This window comes from Bombina bombina, unplaced genomic scaffold (assembly GCF_027579735.1).
Source record: "Bombina bombina isolate aBomBom1 unplaced genomic scaffold, aBomBom1.pri scaffold_1340, whole genome shotgun sequence".
Classification (NCBI taxonomy): Eukaryota; Metazoa; Chordata; class Amphibia; order Anura; family Bombinatoridae; genus Bombina; species Bombina bombina.
In genome coordinates, this window is record NW_026511915.1 from 14,567 (window position 1) to 39,253 (window position 24,687).

A 24,687-nucleotide genomic window follows, 5' to 3' on the forward strand; every position below is an offset into this window, starting at 1 on the left:
CGAGAAGCTTCCTAGCTATGACGGAAGTATCTTCGATTCTGGAGTGGGCGGAGACCCACAATTTGTTCGCTGTCAGTGATCCGGGTGTGGACAACTGGGTATAAGATTTTCTCAGCAGACAATACTTTAAATCCGAGGGATTGGTCTCGTCCATCCCGAGTGTTTGCATGATATTTGCAAGAGGAGAGATCGTATGACGTCTCATTACCAAGGTGACCCAGATATGGGGTCGAGGTAAGTATGGATCCTCTGGCGAGCTAAAAGATGAAATAGCCGGGCCTTGGAGGTTGAATATTAGTTAGTCTTCTATGGCTGTTTACCACTACTTCCTAGTGTGGTGGCTCGAATCAAGTAGGCGTCAGTGGATACTGATTGCTCCGTCTTGACACGCAAAGGATAAAGTTTGCAGACTAGTGGGGATGGTCAAAGTTACCTTGTCGCAGGGGATCTGCTGTCCAAGGTCTCTTTGCTCATCTATGTCTAGATCTCTGAGGCAGACTGCGTGAGATTGGACACTTAGTCCTAGCCAAGAGAAGGGTTTCTGAGAGTGGTTATTCTTACTCTCATTCAAGCTCGTAGGCTGTTGCTCGTCCCATCAATCATAAGTGTGGAGGACTATTTATGCTGTTCTCCAGGATGAACTGGAGAAAGGCTTTCTGCAAGTCCCCTGAGGGGACAGATTTCGCCCTGTCTGAGTTACTGCACAAGAGGTTTGCTGAGCTTCCTGATGTGCAGTCACTGTTAAGGCTCTGCTAGGATCAGACCTGTATTTAGATCTATTGCTCCTCCTTGGAGTTTAAATCTTGTTCTTTAGGTTGTGCACGGGCTCTGTTGGAGCCTATGCAGTGTAGTAGAGCCTTAAATTATTATCTTGGAAGGTTCCTTTTTCTATGGGCTATTGCTTCTGCGGCCAGAGTATCTGTGATAACTGCCTTGCAATGCGTCCCACCTTATCTGGCTTTCAAGTTAGGTTTTCTTCCTAAGGTTGTGTCATTCGCAACATCAATCTTGAGATTGTGGTTCCTTTTAACGTAGTTATGGAGGTGGTTTGTGCCTTGAAGTCCCTATCTTTAGACCACGTAGGAATTTAGACAAACTTCATCTCTTTCCGGGAAGTGTGGGGGTCAGAGGGCCTCTTCGACTTCTTTATCTTTTGGCTGAGGAGTGTCCTCCATTTCCTCTGAGGATTACGGCTCCTTCAACTAGAGCTGTGGCCCTCTTCTTGGGCCTTTAAGAGACAGGCTTCTATGGAGCAGATTTGTAAGGGCGGCTACTTGGTCCTCTGTACATACTTTTGCAACTGTTTACAAATTTTATGTTTTTTGCTTCGGCAGAAGCAGCTTTGGGAGAAGGGTTCTGCAGGCTGTGGTGCCCTCATTATAGGGTCCGCCTCTCTCTACCCTCCCGGTTTTTTTTTTTCATTCCAGTGTCCTCTGGAGCTTGGGTATTTGTTCCCCACAAGTAATGAATGAAGCAGTGGACTCTCCTCCCACGTATGTAATTAATAATTTATGTTTTCTTTCATTTATTAGTAATTCTAAAATGTGTGTACTGACACTCCAAGGGCTCCATTTATCATTATTTTTTGAAATACAACTTTCAGTTGGTCCTATCAGTCTCTCACAGCTCGCCTTTGGAGAGGCGCACATGTGCGCCAATATTTATCATAAAACCGGTAATATTTTAACCGCCAATTCCAAAGTCGAGATGTGCGGATTAATGATAAATCTCGCCATTAGTATTACATATGCACCTTATTTATCATTAGAAAATACTCCCAAATTCACTTGTTTTTTGTATATAAAATTGTCTTGCTTTATTTTTTTTATTTAAATACAATTGAAACTGCCCTTGACCGTGTGTTACAATACAGGTGGCCCTCGTTTTACAACGTTTCAATTTACAACTGTTTTAGAATAACAACCTTTTTTTTCCAGTCATGTGACTGCTATTGAAAAGCATTGAGAAGCAGTTGCATTTATTAAAATAGCCAGTAGGTGGAGCTGTCCGCTTGTGTTGCAGTAAAGCCAAGCAAGCTGAAATGAATCAGTTTAACCAGATCTGAGCTATAGAGCAGATTTCAAAAGGAACAAGATCTTCCTGTCTATAACCCAGTCCAGATTGGAATGCATAGAAAGAACTGTTTTGCAGAGAAATGCAAGTGAAGTCTGTGTTGTGTGATTATTTTATTAGGTTTATAATGCTGTTTAGCAAATGTTTTTGTTCATTTAACTTTGTTTAATTATATATTCTGTGTTGTGTGATTTTTTTATTAAGTTTTATAATGCTATTAGCATTTAAAGTCTTCATTTCAAAGCTTTAAATATATTATATTAGGTGTTACTTATGTAAATTTTGAGAGGGGGGCCTGGAACCTATCTCCCTCACTTCCCATTGACTTACATTATAAACTGGGTTTCAATTTACAACGGTTCGATTTACAACCGTTCCTTCGTGAACCTAACCCCGGCGTAAACTGAGGGCTACCTGTATTTAAATACAAAACGTTTGTAATTTTAATGTAATAGATTAAAAAAATAACTATTTGTTTTAAAATTATTAAAAAAAAAAAACATGTAATCTAATCATTAAATGCATTTGCATTTTTTTAATCATGTGTAAGAAAGATTTATAGTTTTTTTTACACATACTACAATAATAATAATACAAACACTCAGTTTTTAAACAATAATACCTTTATCTCCTTCCACACCCCCTGAAGAACTTTAACTCCTGTAGATATTCAAAAATGGTCACTGGTGACACGTCTTACATTGATGTAATATTGTTAGCTTTATTCTGATGAGCTAGTCTTACTTTACAGATAGTAATGAATAGGACACCCAATTGTTTTATTTGAAATCATATATTTATTCTAAAAAAAAAAAAAAAAATGTTATCTTCACATACATCATTGTTAAAATATATTATACATAAGAAATTTACATCTTTTCATATCTCATTCGCATTTTCCACACTACAGAGTAGTTTCGTTATAAGTCCAGTTTCTTTTAAAAGTTCTTTTTTTGTTGACCAAAATTTTTTTGACCCTCAGGAACTAAAAAAAAATAAAAATGTAAATGACATATTTTATAAAAAAAAAAAAAAAATGGTTGTAATTTGAAGATCTAAATGGAAACACAACACACTATTTTTCTTTTCATGATTCAGTAAGATCATTCAATTTCAAGCAACTTTCTGATTTAACCCTATTATAATTTTTCTATGTTGTATTGCTATCTTTATTTGAAAAATAAATTATCTAAGCTAAGGGAGACAGCAAATTTGTGGTTCAGACCCTGGACAGCACTTCTTTATCTGGGGCTCTCCTACCAAAAAATGGGCCAGCTTCTAAACTTACATTATTGATTTTAAAATAAAGGTAGCAAGAGAATGTAAGAAAAATTCATAATAGTAGTAAATTAGAAAGTTTATTAAAATTGCATGCTCTATCTTAATCCTAAAAAAAAAATGGTACAGTGTCCCTAAGTGACAAGTTAATGGTAAATTTCCATAAATTAATAATTGTTCTATAATTGAAATAGCAGCCAAAATTAAGAAACATTCCATCTACTCTCACGAAAAAAGTGTAGGGAATTCAATGTTCTCCACAGTGGTTATGGATCTTTCATGGTCGTTATTTTGTAGGAGAATTTTAGGTTCTCCTAAGGCGCAAATAAAGATAAATCTGAATTTCGGCGATTTAGTGAGGCGTATTTCTAAAAATACGACCGAAAAAGCAAATTTTTAAGCTTTATTTTGGAGCACATTGTTCGCCTTGTCGAGAGAGAATAGAGTGGGGAGAATTTTGTGCTCGTATTTGCATTGATAAATAGGAGAAAAATTACGACCGTGTATTTATAGTGCGTAAATGTAGGAGAATTACAATGATAAATGGAGCCACCAAGAGGAAAAAAATTAAAAGAAAGAATAGGTGAAATAGTTTGGGTGAAGGTAAGAACTTAAACTTGTCTTTTGTAGATCTTGGGATGACTGTTTTAAAGGGATATTAAACACTAAATAAATGCTAGATAGAAATGGATTAAAATAAATATGCAAAGAGCATATAAAAATATGGTGGCGCCTGAATAATATTTGATTAAAAAACTGTATATAGAAAAAATATTGGGGAAAAAATTGTGTGGATCTAGATATCAAAAATAATAAAACATACAATATGACAATTCATATTGAAAGAACGTAAAAGATAAAAACTGTGCTTTCAAAATAAAATATACATATATATAAACACAATATTATTGTAATAAAAGGGGGGGGGGGGGTTTATAGTAAACCTAAAGTGTACAAAAGTGTTCCATACAAAAAAGTTCAAAGGTGATTACGTGAAATTCCACTGGAAGGAAAAGAGTTCAAAATGTGGGCAAGCTTTTCTTGAGGCCGATGGTGAGTCCAGTGAATCTAAGAAGTGAAGACAAAAAAGGCGCTTTCCTTGTTTTTGTCTTCACTTCTTAGATAGAATGATGCATTCAAATATAAAGATTATTCTGAGAAAACCAAATGTATGTTTTTTTTTTTTTTTTAAAGTTTCCATTAGTTCATTGAAAAAAATAATTGTAAAGTTTTAATGTCTATAAAACAATGGGAGCTGCCGTGTTGTAATTTAGGGTTACCTTCTCTGCTTGGCCAGTAGGGAAAGTCATAATCATGTCACTAGAGTGTGCAGCCAATGGCTGTGTGGAGTATAACAGTGTTCTGCACTTTCCATTTCTAAGAGGACCTGAAATGCTCACAATTTCAGAATGGAATTACACGAAAAGGAAACAAAAGATATATAACGAAAGTATACTGTAAAGTGTGAAATATATATATATATATATATATATAATATATATATATTAATAATTATAAAGACCACCTTAGAGCAACCGCAAACCTTATCCGATCTCCCAGCTCCTTTGTACTTACATCAGCAATGATAAAACCCGGCTTCCTCCAATCAGGGAGTGCACCCCAGAGGTGTCTATCTTGTGAGGCCAACGTGATTGGTTGAAGCCGGTTTCGTCATTTCTGTGCAGTATATGCATGTGAAGCAGGCAGGGGATCGCTGGTCTGGCTTGGCTGAAGAAAAAGCTAAGAAAAAACGCTGCAATGTAAAGTTTCATGAATTAAAGTGCCCCTGTTTTTAATAATATTTCTAAAAACCAGGCACTGAAGTTTACATTCACTTTAAATTGACTTTTTGAATAAATGTAGCAAAGTAATAAGTTTCACTATATGTATTTAACCCCTTAAGGGACTAAGGACGTACAGATTACGTCCTATAAAAACTGTCACTTAATGACCAAGGACGTACCCTGTACGTCCTCAGAGGTTTTCAATCGCTGGAAGCGATCCTGGCCGCTTTCAGCCGCTTTCAGGTTATTGCAGTGATGCCTCTATATTGAGGCATCCTGCAATAACCTTTTTTAAGCATCTTATGAAGAGAGAGCCACTTTGTGGCCCTTTCTGCATCAGCCAGCGATGGTACCGATCGTGGGTGGGTTGGAGCAATAGCAAGGGAGGCAGGTGGGCGGCCCCATCACCGGTGCGAGTTCCCGATCCTTGTTACCTGTTCGTTAGCGCACGAGAAGGCAGGGGGCGGGGGCTTGAGAGCGCTCGCTCGTATGGACATCAATGTTAAGTCCGGGAGAGGGGGAAACAATTGTTTGGAAAGGAATCCAGGAGGGGGTAGGGTATTGAGGGGGGGGGAAGCTACACTACAGAAAATAGGGTGTCTTATATATATATATATATTTTTTTTAGAATAAAATGCCAAATTTGTTGGTAAACTGTGTACTGGCAGACAGCTGCCAGTACCTAAGATGGCGGCCAATAGGGGAGGCTTAGAGAGCTGTTTGGGGGGATCAGGGAGGTTGGGGGTAATGGGGGATCCTATACTTCATATAAAATATATATATATAGATATATATATATATATATATATATTATATATATATATATATATATATATATATATATATATATAAAAATTTAAATAAAAAAAACACCTTTATTTTTTATACTGGCAGACTTTCTGCCAGTACTTAAGATAGCGGTGACAATTGTGAGATGGGGGAGGGGAAGAGATCTGTTTGAGGGGGTCAGGGAAGGATCAGAGGGTGGGATGTGTCAGGTGGGAGGCTGATCTCTACACTAAAGCTAAAATTAACTCTACAAGCTACCTAATTAACCCCTTAACTGCTGAGCATAATACAAGTGTGGTGCACAGCGGCATTTAGGGTCCTTCTAATTACCAGAAAGCAATGCCAAAGCCATATACGTCTGCTATTTCTGAACAAAAGGGATCCCAGAGAAGCATTTACAACCATTTGTGCCATAATTGCACAAGCTGTTTGTAAATAATTTCAGCGAGAAACCTAAAGTTTGTGAAAAAGGGAACAATTTTTTTATTTGATCACATTTGTCGGTGAAATGGTGGCATGAAATATACCAAGATGGGCCTAGATCAATACTTTAGGTTCTCTACTAAAAAATATATATACATGTGAAGGGTTTTTCAGGGATTCCTGACATATAGCAGTGTTACAATGTAACTTGCTAATTTTGAGAAGAAAAAAAATGGTTTGGAAATTGCAAAGTGCTACTTGTACTTATTGCACTATAACTTCCAAAAAAAGCAAAGAACATGTAAACATTGGGTATTTCTAAACTCAGGACAACATTTAGAAACTATTTAGCATGGGTGTTTTTTGGTGGTTGTAGATTTTGGGGGTAAAAGTTAGAAAAAGTGTGTGTTTTCCATTTTTTTCATCATATTTTATATTTTTTTTTATAGTAAATTATAAGATATGTTGAAAATAATGGTATCTTTAGAAAGTCCATTTAATTGCGAGAAAAACGGTATATAATGTGTGTGGGTACAGTAAATGAGTAAGAGGAAAATGACAGCTAAACACATTCGCCACAGAAATGTAAAAATAGCCCTGGTCCCAAACGGTAAGAATATTGAAAAGTGCTGTGGTCACTAAGGGGTTAAAAAAAACCAATGGGTTAGACTGTACTGGATGCCAATAGAGTTTGTTTGTTAAAATTGTTTTCTTTCTTTGCAGAATAAGCCGCCTGTTTAATGGCACAGAAACTATTGTGTTGGACAGTTTAAAACAGCATTACTTCATTGATCGGGATGGGGAAATTTTCAGATACATTTTAAGCTTTTTACGGACCTGTAAGCTTCTTCTCCCCGAGGACTTTAAGGTAAGAAGGTGAAAGGCAAATCAGAATCTTCCCTGAGGGTGAAATTCTACAGACTTTATTAAATATTTTTGTTTTGAAGCAAAACAAAAAAAGAAAATGCATTTTAGCTTAAAGGGACAGTGAACACCTTGAGATTTTTATATAAAATGTTTAGCTATACGTAATAAAATAACTTTGCAGTATGCTTTCATTATTTATTTTGCCACCATTTTCCTGTAATTTAATATATTAACCTACAGTTAAGTACTAACCGTTAGGTTAATAGGTGCACCTATTAGAAAATAGTGCTATAAAGTTGGCATACACATATGATAAAAACAACAAAGTAATAATATAGCTGCAAAGTGGTAAAATGACTACAGGGATAAGTGTGTGTGTGTGTGTGTGTGTATATATATATATATATATATATATATATATATATTATATATATATATATATATATATATATATATATATATATATATATATATATATATATATATATATATAGATAGTATATATATATATATATATATATATATATAGTATATATATAGTATATATATATATATATATATATAGTATATATATATATATATAGTATATATATATAGTATATATATATATAGTATATATATATATATATATAGTATATGTATATATATATATATGTCTTGTAAAGTGAAATATTCACATAGGCTCCCCAGAATGTGATTTTGATGAGGAAGCAAAGTTCTGAACTCAAATAGGCAGCCTTTCTTCAGGGAATGGCCGTTCACTCTAAAGTATCTGTGTACTTTAGCTCTGAAAATTGAGGATTGTCTAATTCTCAGAACTCGAAATGTACCCTGCTGACTTCTCAAAGCTAAGCTTGCTACATATCTTTTTATTTTGAACTTCTAACAACTGCAAAACAATGTACTGTAAACTAACATTATAGCCATGGCCTTGTTTGCACACTAAAGGCCAGATTGGCTCCTCCAAATAAGGCAAATAATGGGTGGAGTTCGGTTATTAAAAAAACAATTTCAGTAAAAAGGATGTTTGTTTTAAAAACATTTGGATTTGGCTGATGTCTTGTTCTATAGTAAGACAATAGAAATGTCTTGTAATTACAAGGTGCTTATTGTCCCATTGTAACTCTTTTTTGTAAGATGCTGGTATTATTATCTGTTATTTGTAGAGCGCCAACAGATTCCGCAGCGCTGGTATTTTTATCCAAACCCATATAAGATTTTGTTTGTGTTTTTTCCTCTTTGTTTACCTCTAAATTTCCAAAGCAATTCAAATCACATGGAAAGTATCTTCTCATCACTAGAGTTTCTTGCTTTTATCCTCAACAAAACTCTTCATATAGTTTAAGTTTTTCTGCCTTAATAAACCTGCAATCCATTCACAATGCAATTTTTCAAAAGAGAAAAGCAGCAGACTTCTCACTTTCCACAAAACTTCATGTTATAATTTTTCTGTGAAAGAAGATTTTATACAGGTTTTAAGCTGTTAAGCGAGGAAGAACTTGAAAGGTTATAAGCAGTTTTATTTGTTACCTTATTTTTGTTGGGTGACCACTGATCTGAATGGGTGTTGCTATCCAGGTTAGTGATTATTTAGTGGCCCGACAAACTACTTGTACTATTCGTAATTTACAATTTAACCCTTTCGCTGCTGGGCCGTTTCACACCCCTGTGCTAGAGGTATTTTTAGTTGTTTGGCCTTAATTTAATTTAAGCATACATTTTAACTTATTTCTGTGAGGTACCCACTCAAATCTAACAATACAAATATTACACAAATTCTGAATTCCCAAATGGGTGGTTTAACCCATTTTTAACTGTATGCATGTTCCTATCCCTGTCCAAAATAACTCGGCATAGTAGAAAATATTTAACAAAAACTAAACAAAAAACATAAAATAGTTGTACCAAACAACATTTTTATGTTTAGCTTTGTCATTGATCTAACTAATATTTTGATGTGCTACAATTGTACGGCAATGGTAGTTCTGCAGACCTCTTTGTAGAAGTTTATCAATAGCAGGTGCGATGGGGTCTATAAAGTCATCCCTATCACCTAGTAAAATGACATCTACCTGGGTAGGGTTGCAGAGGTCAGTTGTCTCTCTCATCTTCACTGCAAGTATGGCACAGCCATCACTTTCCAACCATTGATGTGTGGGGATGCACAGTAGTCATCCTCCTTTTTCATTCTGACAGATACAACGTACTGTCAAGGCTGCCCAGCCACTCTTGATTGTGGATAATATCACTGCTCCATATGTTCTGGCAATAAGGGGATAATAACATTCCCTGTTGGTGTGTTATGCAATTGTGAGTTAACCCTCTTAGGGCCAGATTGCAAGTGTGCTCGCTCCACTGTAATACCAGCGCACGCTAATGTGCACTGGTATTACAAGTTAACAGCAATGCTGGGAAGCATTGCGCTCACAAGAGCACGCTTTCATAGGCTCCAATGGCAGCCTCGTTCTGATACCATCAGAGACGGCATCAGAACCTAAGTGCAGCGAATGTGGTAAGTAGCGCAGCGATTGCAGCATTTATAAATATATATGTATATGCTGATAAACATTTATATATATGTGTGTGTGTGCTAATATGTGTATATACACATAGTAACACATACATATAAATATATATGTATATCAGCATATACATATATATTTACTGGAAACACACAGTTCCCATAGACCGCGATGTAAACTCACTTTTCAGTGCCATTTTTTTTTCGAACTCCCCACTTCCGCCAACTTTAGCTCCAAAATACTGCCTAGTGCAGTTATTTTATTAAAAAATAAAGATGCTGCTATCTTTATTTTTTAATAAATAGACTACACAGTATTTTGGGGGCATTTGGGGCACAGATCTGATCTCTGGTTAATTTTATAAGCCACTTGTAATGGCTGATTAATTATCGCACTCCACTTGTAATCTAGCCCTTAGTGTTTGGGTTTGCTTTATGCAGTTAAGGGTTAAATAAGTGGAGGTATTGGTGTTCTCTGCCCCTTTCTCAATCTCATACACAAACATACATATAGGCTGGTTTCAAAGTTTTAAGCAAAAATGTCAAACCTTGTCCTGTGTTAAACCCCTCATAAACTATCTCTTGATATGTGCATCCTTGATTATTTATTGTTCAGAACAGCTCACAAATCCTTTTTAATAGCTCATGTCCTAACCACCCGGACTGAGCTTATTTCCCCATATAAAGCCACATTCAAAGTTGAACATGTATAATGTGACAAAAAGAAGAAAGTTTCTTAACTTTCCTAATGTTTGCAAATATTTTACCTGCAGTAAATGCAGAAAAAAAGACATGAAATACTGGGTGTATCATATTTGAAGCATATTGTTCTTGTAATGAAAAAAAAAATTTGTTTGGATTCTTTGGGAAGGAATAACATTTGATTACCTTAATGTGTTGCAAAAACACAATTATCTTATGTTAAAGTGTTCAAAAGGAGAATATTTAATTTTTATTCCAGATTCATAGTGCTTTAACCATTCTGTAACATCTTCATACATCCTAGTGATTGGCCTAAATTATTTTTACCTTTCATCACTTCATACTGTGGGTGACTCAAGTATTATAGGTCTATTCTCCCCAAGTAGAGTATTAGATTAGGTCCTCATCTATGTTTTTTTCTGTGTGTGAAGCTTGGATAGAGTTTTGGCATTTACCTATTATTCCCTTTAGACATGCAGGCCTGTTGGTTGTGTGAAATGATAATTATATTTATTAGCTATTCACTGAAAGCTTGGGTTTGGGAGGGTTTTAATAGACTTCATGTTTTGCGATCAGAACCATGGGTCCTCAATGGCGAATATTAATTTCCATGGGCCTAAGTTTTTTTAAATTGTGTTGAACTGACAGGAACATCACAAAAATAATGACCAAACCTGTTTTGTTTTATCTGTATTAGTGAGCTTAAAATGTCACAACATGTATCCTACAGAAGGATCCAAGCTGATCTTTGGGGGACTGATCATGTAGTATATAGAAGTGGATTAGCAAACCAGACAGACACCTTTAGAAAAAAAAAATATAAACAAACAAGTTGCTTTGTGCCAAGGCTTGTCAAATCCTGGGAATCGGAGAGCAATGGCTCCAAGCATTACACTATTGGCTGCTAACTTTTCTCCAACATAGGTGTGTCCGGTCCACGGCGTCATCCTTACTTGTGGGATATTCTCTTCCCCAACAGGAAATGGCAAAGAGCCCAGCAAAGCTGGTCACATGATCCCTCCTAGGCTCCGCCTTCCCCAGTCATTCTCTTTGCCGTTGCACAGGCAACAGCTCCACGGAGATGGCTAAGAGTTTTTTGGTGTTTAAATGTAGTTTGTATTCTTCAATCAAGAGTTTGTTATTTTAAAATAGTGCTGGTATGTACTATTTACTCTGAAACAGAAAGGAGATGAAGATTTCTGTTTGTAAGAGGAAAATGATTTTAGCAACCGTTACTAAAATCGATGGCTGTTTCCACACAGGACTGTTGAGATGAATTAACTTCAGTTGGGGGAAACAGTGAGCAGACTTTTGCTGCTTGAGGTATGACACATTTCTAACAAGACTTGGTAATGCTGGAAGCTGTCATTTTCCCTATGGGATCCGGTAAGCCATTTTCTTAATTTTTAATATAAGAATAAAGGGCTTCACAAGGGCTTTAAAGACTGGTAGACATTTTTCTGGGCTAAAACGATTACTTTATAAGCATATTTAATGGTTTATAACTTTGGAGAGTTATTTTAATCTTGGGAATTCTGTTAAAAAAACGGCAGGCACTGTATTGGACACCTTTTTCACTGGGGGCCTTTTCTAGTCATAGGCAGAGCCTCATTTTCGCGCCACTAATGCGCAGTTGTTTTTGAGAAGCAAGGCATGCAGATGCATGTGTGAGGAGCTCAGATCCACTGAAAAAGCTTATTGAAGGCGTCATTTGGTATCGTATTCCCCTCTGGGCTTGGTTGGGTCTCAGCAAAGCAGATACCAGGGACTGTATAGGGGTTAAATGTAAAAACGGCTCCGGTTCCGTTATTTTAAGAGTTAAAGATTTCAAATTTGGTGTGCAATACTTTTAAGGCTTTAAGACACTGTGGTGAAATTTTGGTGAATTTTGAACAATTCCTTCATACTTTTTCGCATATTCAGTAATAAAGTGTGTTCAGTTTAAAATTTAAAGAGACAGTAACGGTTTTATTTTAAAACGTTTTATGTGCTTTGTTATCAAGTTTATGCCTATTAACATGTCTGAACTAGCAGATAGACGATGTTCTGTATGTTCGGAAGCCAAGGTTCCTCTCCATTTAAATATATGTGATGAATGTGACAAACAAAGTAGGGACAATGATGCCACTGATAATAATGTTGCCCAAACTGATTCCTTAAGTGAGGGGAGTAAGCATGGTACTGCATCATCTCCTTCCATGTCTACACCAGTCTTGCCCACTCAGGAGGTCCCTAGTTCATCTAGTGCGCCAATCCTCCTTACTATGCAACAATTAACGGCTGTAATGGATAATTCTATTAAAAACATTTTAGCCAAAATGCCCGCTTATCAGCGAAAGCGTGACTGCTCTGTTTTAGATACTGAAGAGCATGAGGACGCTGATGATAATGGTTCTGACATGCCCTTACACCAGTCTGAAGGGGCCAGGGAGGTTTTGTCTGAGGGAGAAATTTCAGATTCAGGAAAAATTTCTCAACAAGCTGAACCTGACGTTATTACATTCAAATTTAAATTGGAACATCTCCGCGCTCTGCTTAAGGAGGTGTTATCTACTCTGGATGATTGTGACAATTTGGTCATTCCAGAGAAATTATGTAAGATGGACAAGTTCCTAGAGGTCCCGGTGCCCCCCGAAGCTTTTCCTATACCCAAGCGGGTGGCGGACATTGTAAATAAAGAATGGGAAAGGCCCGGCATACCTTTTGTCCCTCCCCCTATATTTAAGAAATTATTTCCTATGGTCGACCCCAGGAAGGACTTATGGCAGACAGTCCCCAAGGTCGAGGGGGGCGGTTTCTACTCTAAACAAACGCACCACTATCCCCATAGAAGATAGTTGTGCTTTCAAAGATCCTATGGATAAAAAATTAGAGGGTTTGCTTAAAAAGATGTTTGTTCAGCAAGGTTACCTTCTACAACCAATTTCATGCATTGTTCCTGTCACTACAGCAGCGTGTTTCTGGTTCGAAGAACTAGAAAAGTCGCTCAATAAAGCATCTTCTTATGAGGAGGTTATGGACAGAGTTCAAGCACTTAAATTGGCTAACTCTTTTACCTTAGACGCCACTTTGCAATTAGCTAGATTAGCGGCGAAAAATTCAGGTTTTGCTATTGTGGCGCGCAGAGCGCTTTGGCTAAAGTCTTGGTCAGCGGACGTGTCCTCCAAGAACAAATTGCTTAACATCCCTTTCAAGGGGAAAACGCTGTTTGGCCCTGACTTGAAAGAGATTATTTCAGACATCACTGGGGGAAAGGGCCACGCCCTTCCTCAGGATAGGTCTTTTAAGGCTAAAAATAAAACAAATTTTCGTCCTTTTCGCAGAAACGGACCAGCCTCAAGCTCTACATCCTCTAAGCAAGAGGGTAATTCTTCTCAAACCAAGCCAGCCTGGAGACCGATGCAAGGCTGGAACAAGGGTAAGCAGGCCAAGAAGCCTGCTACCGCTACCAAGACAGCATGAGATGCTGGCTCCCGATCCGGGACCGGATCTGGTGGGGGGCAGACTCTCTCTCTTCGCTCAGGCTTGGGCAAGAGATGTTCAGGATCCTTGGGCGCTAGAAATAGTTTCTCAAGGTTATCTCCTGGAATTCAAGGAACTACCCCCAAGGGGAAGGTTCCACAGGTCTCAATTGTCTTCAGACCAAATAAAAAGACAGGCATTCTTACATTGTGTAGAAGACCTGTTAAAAATGGGAGTGATTCATCCTGTTCCATTAGGAGAACAAGGGATGGGGTTTTACTCCAATCTGTTCATAGTTCCCAAAAAAGAGGGAACATTCAGGCCAATTTTGGATCTCAAGATCCTAAACAAATTTCTCAGGGTTCCATCGTTCAAAATGGAAACCATTCGGACAATTCTTCCTACCATCCAGGAAGGTCAATTCATGACCACGGTGGATTTAAAGGATGCGTATCTACATATTCCTATCCACAAGGAACATCATCGGTTCCTAAGATTCGCCTTTCTGGACAGGCATTACCAGTTTGTGGCACTTCCATTCGGATTAGCCACTGCTCCAAGAATTTTCACAAAGGTACTAGGGTCCCTTCTAGCGGTGCTAAGGCCAAGGGGCATTGCAGTAGTACCTTACTTGGACGACATTCTAATTCAAGCGTCGTCTCTGCCACAAGCAAAGGCTCATACGGACATTGTCCTAGCCTTTCTCAGATCTCACGGGTGGAAAGTGAACGTAGAAAAAAGTTTTCTATTCCCGTCAACAAGAGTTCCCTTCTTGGGAACAATAATAGACTCCTTAGAAATGAAGATTTTTCTGACAGAGGCCAGAAAATCAAAACTTCTAAGCTCTTGTCAAGTACTTCATTCTGTTCTTCTTCCTTCCATAGCGCAGTGCATGGAAGTAATAGGTTTGATGGTTGCGGCAATGGACATAGTTCCTTTTGCGCGGATTCATCTAAGACCATTACAACTGTGCATGCTCAGACAGTGGAATGGGGATTATACAGACTTGTCCCCGACGATCCAAGTAGATCAGAGGACCAGAGATTCACTCCGTTGGTGGCTGACCCTGGACAACCTGTCTCAAGGGATGAGCTTCCGCAGACCAGAGTGGGTCATTGTCACGACCGACGCCAGTCTGGTGGGCTGGGGCGCGGTCTGGAACTCCCTGAAAGCTCAGGGTCTATGGTCTCGGGAAGAATCTCTTCTCCCGATAAACATTCTGGAACTGAGAGCGATATTCAATGCTCTCAAGGCTTGGCCTCAACTAGCAAAGGCCAAATTCATAAGGTTTCAATCAGACAACATGACGACTGTTGCATATATCAACCATCAGGGGGGAACAAGGAGTTCCCTGGCGATGGAAGAAGTGACCAAAGTAATTCAATGGGCGGAGATTCACTCCTGCCACTTGTCTGCAATCCACATCCCAGGAGTAGAAAATTGGGAAGCGGATTTTCTGAGTCGTCAGACTTTTCATCCGGGGGAGTGGGAACTCCATCCGGAAATCTTTGCCCACATAACTCAATTATGGGGCATTCCAGACATGGATCTGATGGCGTCTCGTCAGAACTTCAAGGTTCCTTGCTACGGGTCCAGATCCAGGGATCCCAAGGCGACTCTAGTAGATGCACTAGTAGCACCTTGGACCTTCAACCTAGCCTATGTATTCCCACCGTTTCCTCTCATTCCCAGGCTGGTAGCCAGGATCAATCAGGAGAGGGCTTCGGTGATCTTGATAGCTCCTGCGTGGCCACGCAGAACTTGGTATGCAGACCTGGTGAATATGTCATCGGCTCCACCATGGAAGCTACCTTTGAGACGGGACCTTCTTGTTCAAGGTCCGTTCGAACATCCGAATCTGGCCTCGCTCCAACTGACTGCTTGGAGATTGAACGCTTGATTTTATCAAAGCGTGGGTTCTCAGATTCTGTCATTGATACTCTTATTCAGGCTAGAAAGCCTGTAACTAGGAAAATTTACCATAAAGTATGGAAGAAATATATCTGTTGGTGCGAATCGAAAGGATTCCCATGAAACAGGGTAAAAATTCCTAAGATTCTATCCTTTCTACAAGAGGGTTTGGAGAAAGGATTATCTGCAAGTTCTTTGAAGGGACAGATTTCTGCTTTATCTGTTTTACTTCACAAAAAGCTGGCGGCTGTGCCAGATGTTCAAGCTTTTGTTCAGGCTCTGGTTAGAATCAAGCCTGTTTACAAACCTTTGACTCCTCCTTGGAGTCTCAATTTAGTTCTTTCAGTTCTTCAAGGGGTTCTGTTTGAACCCTTACATTCCGTAGATATTAAGTTGTTATCTTGGAAAGTTTTGTTTTTGGTTGCAATTTCTTCTGCTAGAAGAGTTTCAGAGTTATCTGCTCTGCAGTGTTCTCCTCCTTATCTGGTGTTCCATGCAAATAAGGTGGTTTTGCGTACTAAACCTGGTTTTCTTCCGAAAGTTTTTTTCTAACAAAAATATTAACCAGGAGATAGTTGTGCCTTCTTTGTGTCCAAAGCCAGTTTCAAAGAAGGAACGTTTGTTGCACAATTTGGATGTAGTTCGTGCTCTAAAATTCTATTTAGAGGCTACAAAGGATTTCAGACAAACATCTTCCTTGTTTGTTGTTTACTCTGGTAAAAGGAGAGGTCAAAAAGCAACTTCTACCTCTCTCTCCTTTTGGCTTAAAAGCATCATCCGATTGGCTTATGAGACTGCCGGACGGCAGCCTCCTGAAAGAATCACAGCTCACTCCACTAGGGCTGTGGCTTCCACATGGGCCTTCAAGAACGAGGCTTCTGTTGATCAGATATGTAGAGCAGCGACTTGGTCTTCACTGCACACTTTTACCAAGTTTTACAAATTTGATACTTTTGCTTCTTCTGAGGCTATTTTTGGGAGAAAGGTTTTGCAAACCGTGGTGCCTTCCATCTAGGTGACCTGATTTGCTCCCTCCCATCATCCGTGTCCTAAAGCTTTGGTATTGGTTCCCACAAGTAAGGATGACGCCGTGGACCGGACACACCTATGTTGGAGAAAACAGAATTTATGCTTACCTGATAAATTACTTTCTCCAACGGTGTGTCCGGTCCACGGCCCGCCCTGGTTTTTTAATCAGGTCTGATGAATTATTTTCTCTAACTACAGTCACCACGGTATCATATGATTTCTCCTATGCATATTCCTCCTTTACGTCGGTCGAATGACTGGGGAAGGCGGAGCCTAGGAGGGATCATGTGACCAGCTTTGCTGGGCTCTTTGCCATTTCCTGTTGGGGAAGAGAATATCCCACAAGTAAGGATGACGCCGTGGACCGGACACACCGTTGGAGAAAGTAATTTATCAGGTAAGCATAAATTCTGTTTTTGTTGGTTCCTGCATCAGTGTATTACCTCCGTATTGTGAAATAAATTTGTCTTTCCCTAATCTACTAGGGCTCAGCTATTGTGTAGGTTTAGTTTTTTTGGTCACCAAAGTGATCTCTTTTAGGTTTGCTACTTGATGAATAAAGTCAGCTGAATATGAAAAAAGTGCTTATGTGTATTGATAGAACCTAACTCTGACATGCTTTGATTTGAAAATAAAATTCAGCATTCTGCCTCATTTGTGTCTTATTTGGACACTTTCTGTGGTTTAAAAAGAATTGTCGTTTTGTATGTGACAGCTCGGCATATTTTCTGTTCTCATTTTTGATGCAAAGAAACAGCTGTGAGAGGCTTTAAATGCACCAAAATCTACATCATTGCCAGAAAATGCAATGGTCATAAAACAGGTTTTATGTTTGCAAACATGCTGGTCTTTGTCATATTTACATTATAAGATAAAAAATCAAGGCATAAGATCAGCAGTGTAAAAAGAAAATGTGTTTCCAGCAGTAGGAAGATGTATAATTGCATAAACAAGTTAAATATAGTGTTTGTTTTTCTAATTGTCAAACACTGTGGCGAGCAATACTCACAGGCATGATTTTTGTTGTGTGGTGTATTAAGTGTTTTTATGTTAAAGAAATTACAAAGGGTTCCTGAATATTTATTAGTTTTCACCTTTGTTTAATCAAATAAAATAGGAGCCTTAAGGTTAAATCGGGTTGCATTTCATGTATAGAGTTGTGAATGTTGTTAAAAGTTTTGAATATTGAGTAGGATCTTGCTAATTTCCGAAAACCTTACATGAAGGCTTCATGTGTAATTGATATAGGTGTCTGTCTATCTTTGTCATGTAGCAGTTTTTAATATTGAGTAGGATCTTGCTAATTTCCGAAAACCTTACATGAAGGCTTCATGTGTAATTGATATAGGTGTCTGTCTATCTTTGTCATGTAGAAGTGCTACAGTATCACCTAAGCTAACGGTGTGAATTTACGGTAGGCTTTTTGTGTTACACATAGCTTTGCAGTGGTATGTTATATTGAGGCACTTTCTACAAACTGCTTTTGTGTTAATTGTGGGCTGTTGCCTTCTGTTAATGCCCATCTTTTAGTTACATTTTTTATAGTCTTGTGGTTTCTAAAGTCCGGCAGTTCCTTTATAGACATTTAATTTGGAGGACAAAGATTGATGATCTGACCAAAAATAGTAGGAGACGTCTTTGTGATATATGCAGTAACTGAGCAAAAGAGATAATGATTTCAATGTAAACTACTGGGGCCTCGTCGCCCTTTATGTTTAAATCATTTTTTATTGGTAACAGAGAAAGAAAAAGCTTACCGGAACATACGGCGTCAAATCTAGCCGCAAATTACAACAATATAAATGACAAGGTATTACAAAGGCTATACATTTTCAGTGTATAGTACCTCATAACAGGAGGTATAGTAGAGAAGTTCCTATCACTCTCATCCTCCTTTATTTATATATAACTTAAAATCAAACATGGTATTTTCTAAGGGTGAGTAGATCTTCCAGTAATTGAAAGGGAGGAAATAAGGGAAAGTACAAAGGAGGGGAAACAAGAAAACAAAGAGGATAGTGAGTGCTATTAGTAACCTTAGATATAGGGGGAAGCAGGCCAGCTGCCACTAATAGTTCAGATGCATCCGACTAGCAATTAGAGGTCTGGGATTAAGTTGTTGTCGGCAGGGGTGGGTGATTAAAGCCATTTCTATAGTTCCAGTAAAACCAGATTTCGTCATTCGAGTTTTTAGTGTCTAGGGACCATGCTGCTAGGTCGTACATGTTATATGTGTGCTGAATTTTATTCTTAATCTCTTGCCATGACGGTATACCTACTTTCCAATATTTAGCTATGCAGGTTCTCACTACTGTGCATAGAATTCTAATGAAAGTGTTTATTGGTCTATTGAGGTGAGGTAAACGTTCGTGGATTAAAGCATGAGCTATACTAATCTGCACCCGTTCGTCTAATAGATAGCTGACTTGGTTGGATAGTGACTGCCATATAGTCTGAACCTCAGGACAGTCCCAGAGCATGTGGCGATATGTGCCAACTTCTCCGCATCCTCTATAGCATAGTCTAGAGTTAGTTCGAGTCATATGTGTCGTTCTTAGGGGTGTTAGGTACCATCTGAATATCGTCTTCAGGGTGTTTTCTCTAAGGTTAGCACTCAATAGACCTTTAGTGGCTGTCGCCAGGGTCATATGCCATTGTTCTGGCTCTAGTCTAATGTCTAGGTCTGCTTCCCACCTCGGCATGAGAGGTGTCTTAGCTGTGGTCTTTAGTTTCTGTATATCGAGGTATATTTTAGAGATGGATTGTTTTGGTCTGCCTGTAGAGCTACATATGTGCTCCAGGGTAAGTCTTCCTTTGGTTTGGATTGACTGTATGTAGGTGTGTATTGCTGATGATATTTGGAGGTATAAGTACCAGTGCAAAGGGTCTGGGGTTAGTTTGTCCTTTAATTGGGCATAAGTCATCACTTTATTCTGTAGTAAAAAGTCTGCCACCCGGTACAGTCCCTTGTTTTCCCATTTATTAATTGTTCTTTGCAGGTCTTTGTGAAGAAGGTATCTAATGGGTCTCAATGTTGAGTCTAATGGGCACAACTCCCTTTTGTGAGCTAATTCTGACCATAGGACCTGAGTGGTCTCAGTTGTGATTGGTTGGTGTTGCTTTGTCTCGCGTGTGTTGTCTCTGCGATCCCATAGTATTGCGTCTGTCTTGTCCCCCCCCCCTCAGATCTGATTCTAGCTGTAGCCAAAGGGCTTCCTCTCTGACTCTAAGTATTAATGTATCTTGGGCCACTCTAGCTGCCTTATGGTATTCTATTAAGTTAGGAACTCCCAAACAGCCCAGGCTTCTATGATTTGTCAAGGTTCTCCCTGCTATTCTGGCAAGCTTTTTACCTTGGATAAATGACAAAATCTCTGATTGAAGTTTCTCTAAGTCAGGGTATAAAATGCGTATGGGGAGAGCTCTGAAAAGATAGAGCAGACGGGGCAACACGGTCATCTTCACCGCCGATATTCTCCCCATCCAGGAGAAGTTATGCTTCTTCCATGTCTGCAGGTCTTTTCTGATAGCTTTGTACAGAGGGATATAATTGGCTTTGTATAATTGTTGGGTCTGTGCCGTTATTCCCACCCCTAAGTATTTCATGGGACCTTTAGATTCCTTTAGCTCAAAGTTTATTTGGATTAATTTCGTTGTGTGTGGGGGGAGTGCTATTGGTAACATTTCGCATTTATCGGTGTTGATGCGATAGCCAGAAATTAAAGAGAACTCTCCTAGTGTTTCAAATAGGTTGGGTAGTGAGTGCATGGGTCTGGTCAAAGTGAGTAGAATGTCGTCCGCGAAAAGGCTGATCTTGTAATTCGAGTTGCCTACTTTAACTCCTACTATGTCGGGATTCGCCCATATCTTAGCTGCTAGGGGCTCGATACATAACGCGAATAGCAAGGAGGACAAGGGGCATCCCTGCCTGGTCCCGTTTAAAATTGGAAATAGTGTAGATCTATAGCCATTGGAGGACACCAGGGCCGACGGGTTAGTGTATATGGTTTTGATGGCGTCCATAAAAGGGCCCCCAAAGTTCATATGTGTCAAGGTTGTAGTCATGTACCTCCAGTCCACCCTATCGAACGCCTTCTCCACATCCAACGCGAGAAGCAGAGAAGGCGTTTTTGTGTCACAGAGGTGGTGGACCGTGTCCACAATTCGTCTAACGTTGTCTGGGGCTTCTCTGTCTCTAATAAATCCCACTTGGTCTTTATGTATTAGTTTGGGCAGTATGTTTGCTAACCTGTTTGCCAGGATCTTAGTAAAATTTTTATATCTTGGTTAATCAGGGAGATAGGGTGATAGCTAGAGCATTTTTTTGGGTCTTTGCCTGGTTTGGGTATGACTATAATTTTGGCTTGTAGCAATTCAGTTGGGATTGGGTATCCTTGCATAATGTTGTTGCAGAATTTGGTCAGATGAGGAATAAGTTCTTTTCTAAACAGCTTGTAATATTCCCCCGGGAATCCATCTGGTTCCGCGGCTTTCCCTGATTTTAAAGCTTTTATCGCTAATGCGACCTCTAACATCGAAATGGGTTCATTCAACGTCTTTTTGTCGTCTTCTGTTAGTTTAGCTAATGAGGGGGATGCTAAAAAGCTCTGTGTGAGGTTCTCTGTCTGTGGACTATGTGTTACTTTATGACCGTCGTAAAGCTGAGCGTAGAAATCTCCAAAGGCGTAGACTATTTCTTGGGGATGGGTAGTGTTTGTGCCGTCTGGCCTTTCTATGATTGGGATATTAGCTGTTTTATATTTTTCTCTAAGTTTGTGGGCTAAAAATTTGTCTGGCTTGTTAGCGTATATAAAGTACTGTGATTTTAGTTTCATTATAGCTCTATTGGCCTGGGAGTTCAGTAATTTAGCCAGTGAGTCCCTTTTGTTTTGCAGGGTATTCAGTATGGTGGGGTTCCCCGTTAGTCTGTGTTGTCTCTCCAAATGTGCTATGTCCTCATGTGTTTGCAACAAGTCACGCCTTGTCTTTTTATTATGTATAGTTTTTTCCTTTATGAGGATGCCCCTTAGTACCAATTTATGTGCTGCCCATACGCACGTCGGATTGTCAGTAGAGTCTGTATTAATGTCCCAAAATTCAGTTAGATGTTGCAAGGTGGAGGAATAAACCAGTGGGTTTTTGTGCAAGTTTGGGTCGTAAGTCCAGGATCTAGATCTATTTGGGTCAACCAGACCAGTCATCTTAAGAACCACCACAGAGTGATCCGACCATAGACAGGGACAAATGCTGGAGGATTTGAGGATCGGCTGCATGATTTGACTTGTAAAGACATAGTCTAGTTGGGAGTAGGTGTTATGTGCTGCCGAATAAAAAGTTGTGTCTCTGGTGTCGCCATTTAAGATGTACCAAGAGTCTATTAGTGAGTGTGAGTTAAGTGAGCTCTGAATGTTCCGTATTATACTGTCTCGTCTTAACAGTTTGTTCGAAGTTGTCTTTGGTCTCTGTGTGTTCTGTGGTGGGATGGGTATGTTAAAATCGCCCGCCATAATAATCCTGACTTGTGACCACTGTGTAATGAGTTGCGATATGTTGGCGAAAAAAATGTGTTGTTGTTCATTGGGCGCGTAAACTTTGCACAGAACAACATCTACATTATCCAACTGTCCCTTTAAGATTAGGTATCTGCCTTCAGTGTCTGCAGTGGTGGATTCGTGTATGTAGTTGACTGAGGAGTGGATGAGAATCGAGACTCCCCTCTTTTTCGACTTGGTAGTCGCATGAAAATGTGTGGGGTAGTTTTTAGTCCAGTAGTAGGGGAGTTGGGGTTTTACAAAATGTGTTTCTTGTAGAAACAGTACCTTGGCTTTAAGCAAAGTGTATTGTTTAAAAGCTAATCTTCTCTTAGTGTCAGTGTTGAGGCCACGTACGTTATGTGTGGCTATAGTCAAATCACCTTCCATTTATGTGTTGTTTGTGGGTTGTTAGCTTACCTGGTCCGCATGAGACCTCTCTAGGTTTCCTACTCTCTAGTGTTGTAGACCTTACTGGTGAGGGCATCATATCTACCTTCATGGTGAACCTTAACTGTAAAGACCTCTCCCTTTCGACATCTGAAAACAGAAATAAGCACCAGCAGCAGCAATACTGCAACGCTAAGCAATGGGCCCAACAGTTTGGATCTGCCTCTCTCGTTTCTGCAGGGGAGAATAGGGGGAAAGATAGAAAAAGAACAAGAAGAACAGGGAAAAACATGTTAAGAAAACGTTTAAAGTGCAATAACAGTGAGTCTTAATTAACTGGGGGTGTCAGTTCAGCTGCACCGAGTTGAATACTGGTAATTTAGAAAAGGGGCCCCTATCAATAGGGTAGTGTTTGTGAGCAAAGTCTCATTTCAAGTTATCTAATATCTCTGTATCTACAGAACTGTTCTCTCTGTAGAAAGTAAGCCAGTCTCTTTATGTGCTTGTGTGTTCGCACGTTGTGGCGCTGGTAGAGAAAGTGTCCTTTAAGAACTTGCAATTCTTTGGCTATCACTATTTTAACTTGTGGTATCTGTGACAAAGAGTGGCATATGGGGTCTTTATAACCCCTAATAAGTCCCAAAGAGGTATGTTTAAGTTTTTTGTTTCTTCCTAGTCGATCTTGTCCATTGAGCTTTCGAAATCTGGTCCGCTGGTTTTATTAGTCGTTGCAGGGGAGCAGGAGATGTTAATTTTGGGGCTTCTAGGTCGAGGATTTGACAAACCTCCGGAATGTCTGATGGGTCCCTGAGAGTAATTGTTCTGGAGTCTTTGGTGATATACAGGGCAAAGGGGAAGCCCCACTTGTATAATATTTGATGTTTTCTGAGCAGCTGTGTTAGCGGTCTGAGGGCACCTCTTCGCTGGAGGGTTCTGACGCTGAGGTCTTGATAGAACTGTATTACGTTCCCTTGGAATTTCAAGGTGGGGTTCTTACGTGCACCCTGTAGGATTTTATCTTTATCTTGGAATAGCGCCATTTTGATAATTTATATCTCTGGGGGGCATACCCTCCTTGGGTTTGGGTTTGAGGGCTCTATGGGCTCTTTCAATACCCATGTTGAAGTTTTCTGATCCCTCTGTCACCTGGTGAAACAGTTGTGCTACATAGGAGAGGAGGTCTTTGTTAAGGATGCTCTCTGGAACTCCTTTCAGCCTAATATTGTTCCTCCTACTCCTGTTTTCTAAGTCTTAGCTCCTGGTGGTGGGTGGCCACGGTTTGGTTGACATTAGTGATATCTTCAACTAAGGTGTCTGTTTGTTCCTCCAGTGTGTCCATCCGCCCTCCAAGTTAAAGGGCCATAATACCCAAATGTTTAAACACTTGAAAGTGATGCAGCATAGCTGTAAAAAGCTGACTAGAAAATATCACCTGAACATCTCTATGTAAAAAAGAAAGATATTTTACCTCAAAAGTTCCTCAGTAGCCACCTCCCATTGTAAAGGATTTCTAAGCAGCATTTTAGTATGTCTGTCCTGGGACATCTGAAGGGACTAGCATTGTGCACTCTCATATTATTTCACCAATCAGGTAAAGGAAGCTTACTATGAAATCTCATGAGAGTTATGTAAAATCTCATGAGATCACAGTAAGAGTTCATGACCTCAGCAATGCTGATGCTGATTGGCTGCTGTTCATTTCTTCATTTTTTTTTATTTTTACCTGCAGCTGGGAGCAGCTGAGTATAACTTTTTACACTTACACTTACTCTGCTGAGCTGAGGAGATTGTGAGGTAAAATATCTTCCTTTTTTACATAGAGATGCTCAGGTGATATTTTCCTGTCAGCTTTTTACAGCTATACTGCATCAATTTCAAGTGATTTAGCATATGAGTATTATGTCCCTTTAAGCAATCTCTGATTTGA

At 39.2% G+C, this 24,687-nt stretch overlaps 1 protein-coding gene across 1 annotated transcript in view; it reads left to right on the forward strand.

Annotated features, from left to right (window-relative positions):
• Nucleotides 1–7,070: 7,070 nt before the first annotated feature.
• Nucleotides 7,071–24,687, forward strand: part of LOC128644007 (BTB/POZ domain-containing protein kctd15-like) — a gene marked incomplete at its 5' end in the record, with an annotated part of 36,362 nt that continues 18,745 nt past the window's right edge. Inside the window, one exon of the mRNA XM_053696772.1 lies at nt 7,071–7,215. Coding sequence (XP_053552747.1) covers nt 7,071–7,215 — 145 coding nt within the window. The remainder of the gene's footprint in view (nt 7,216–24,687) is intronic.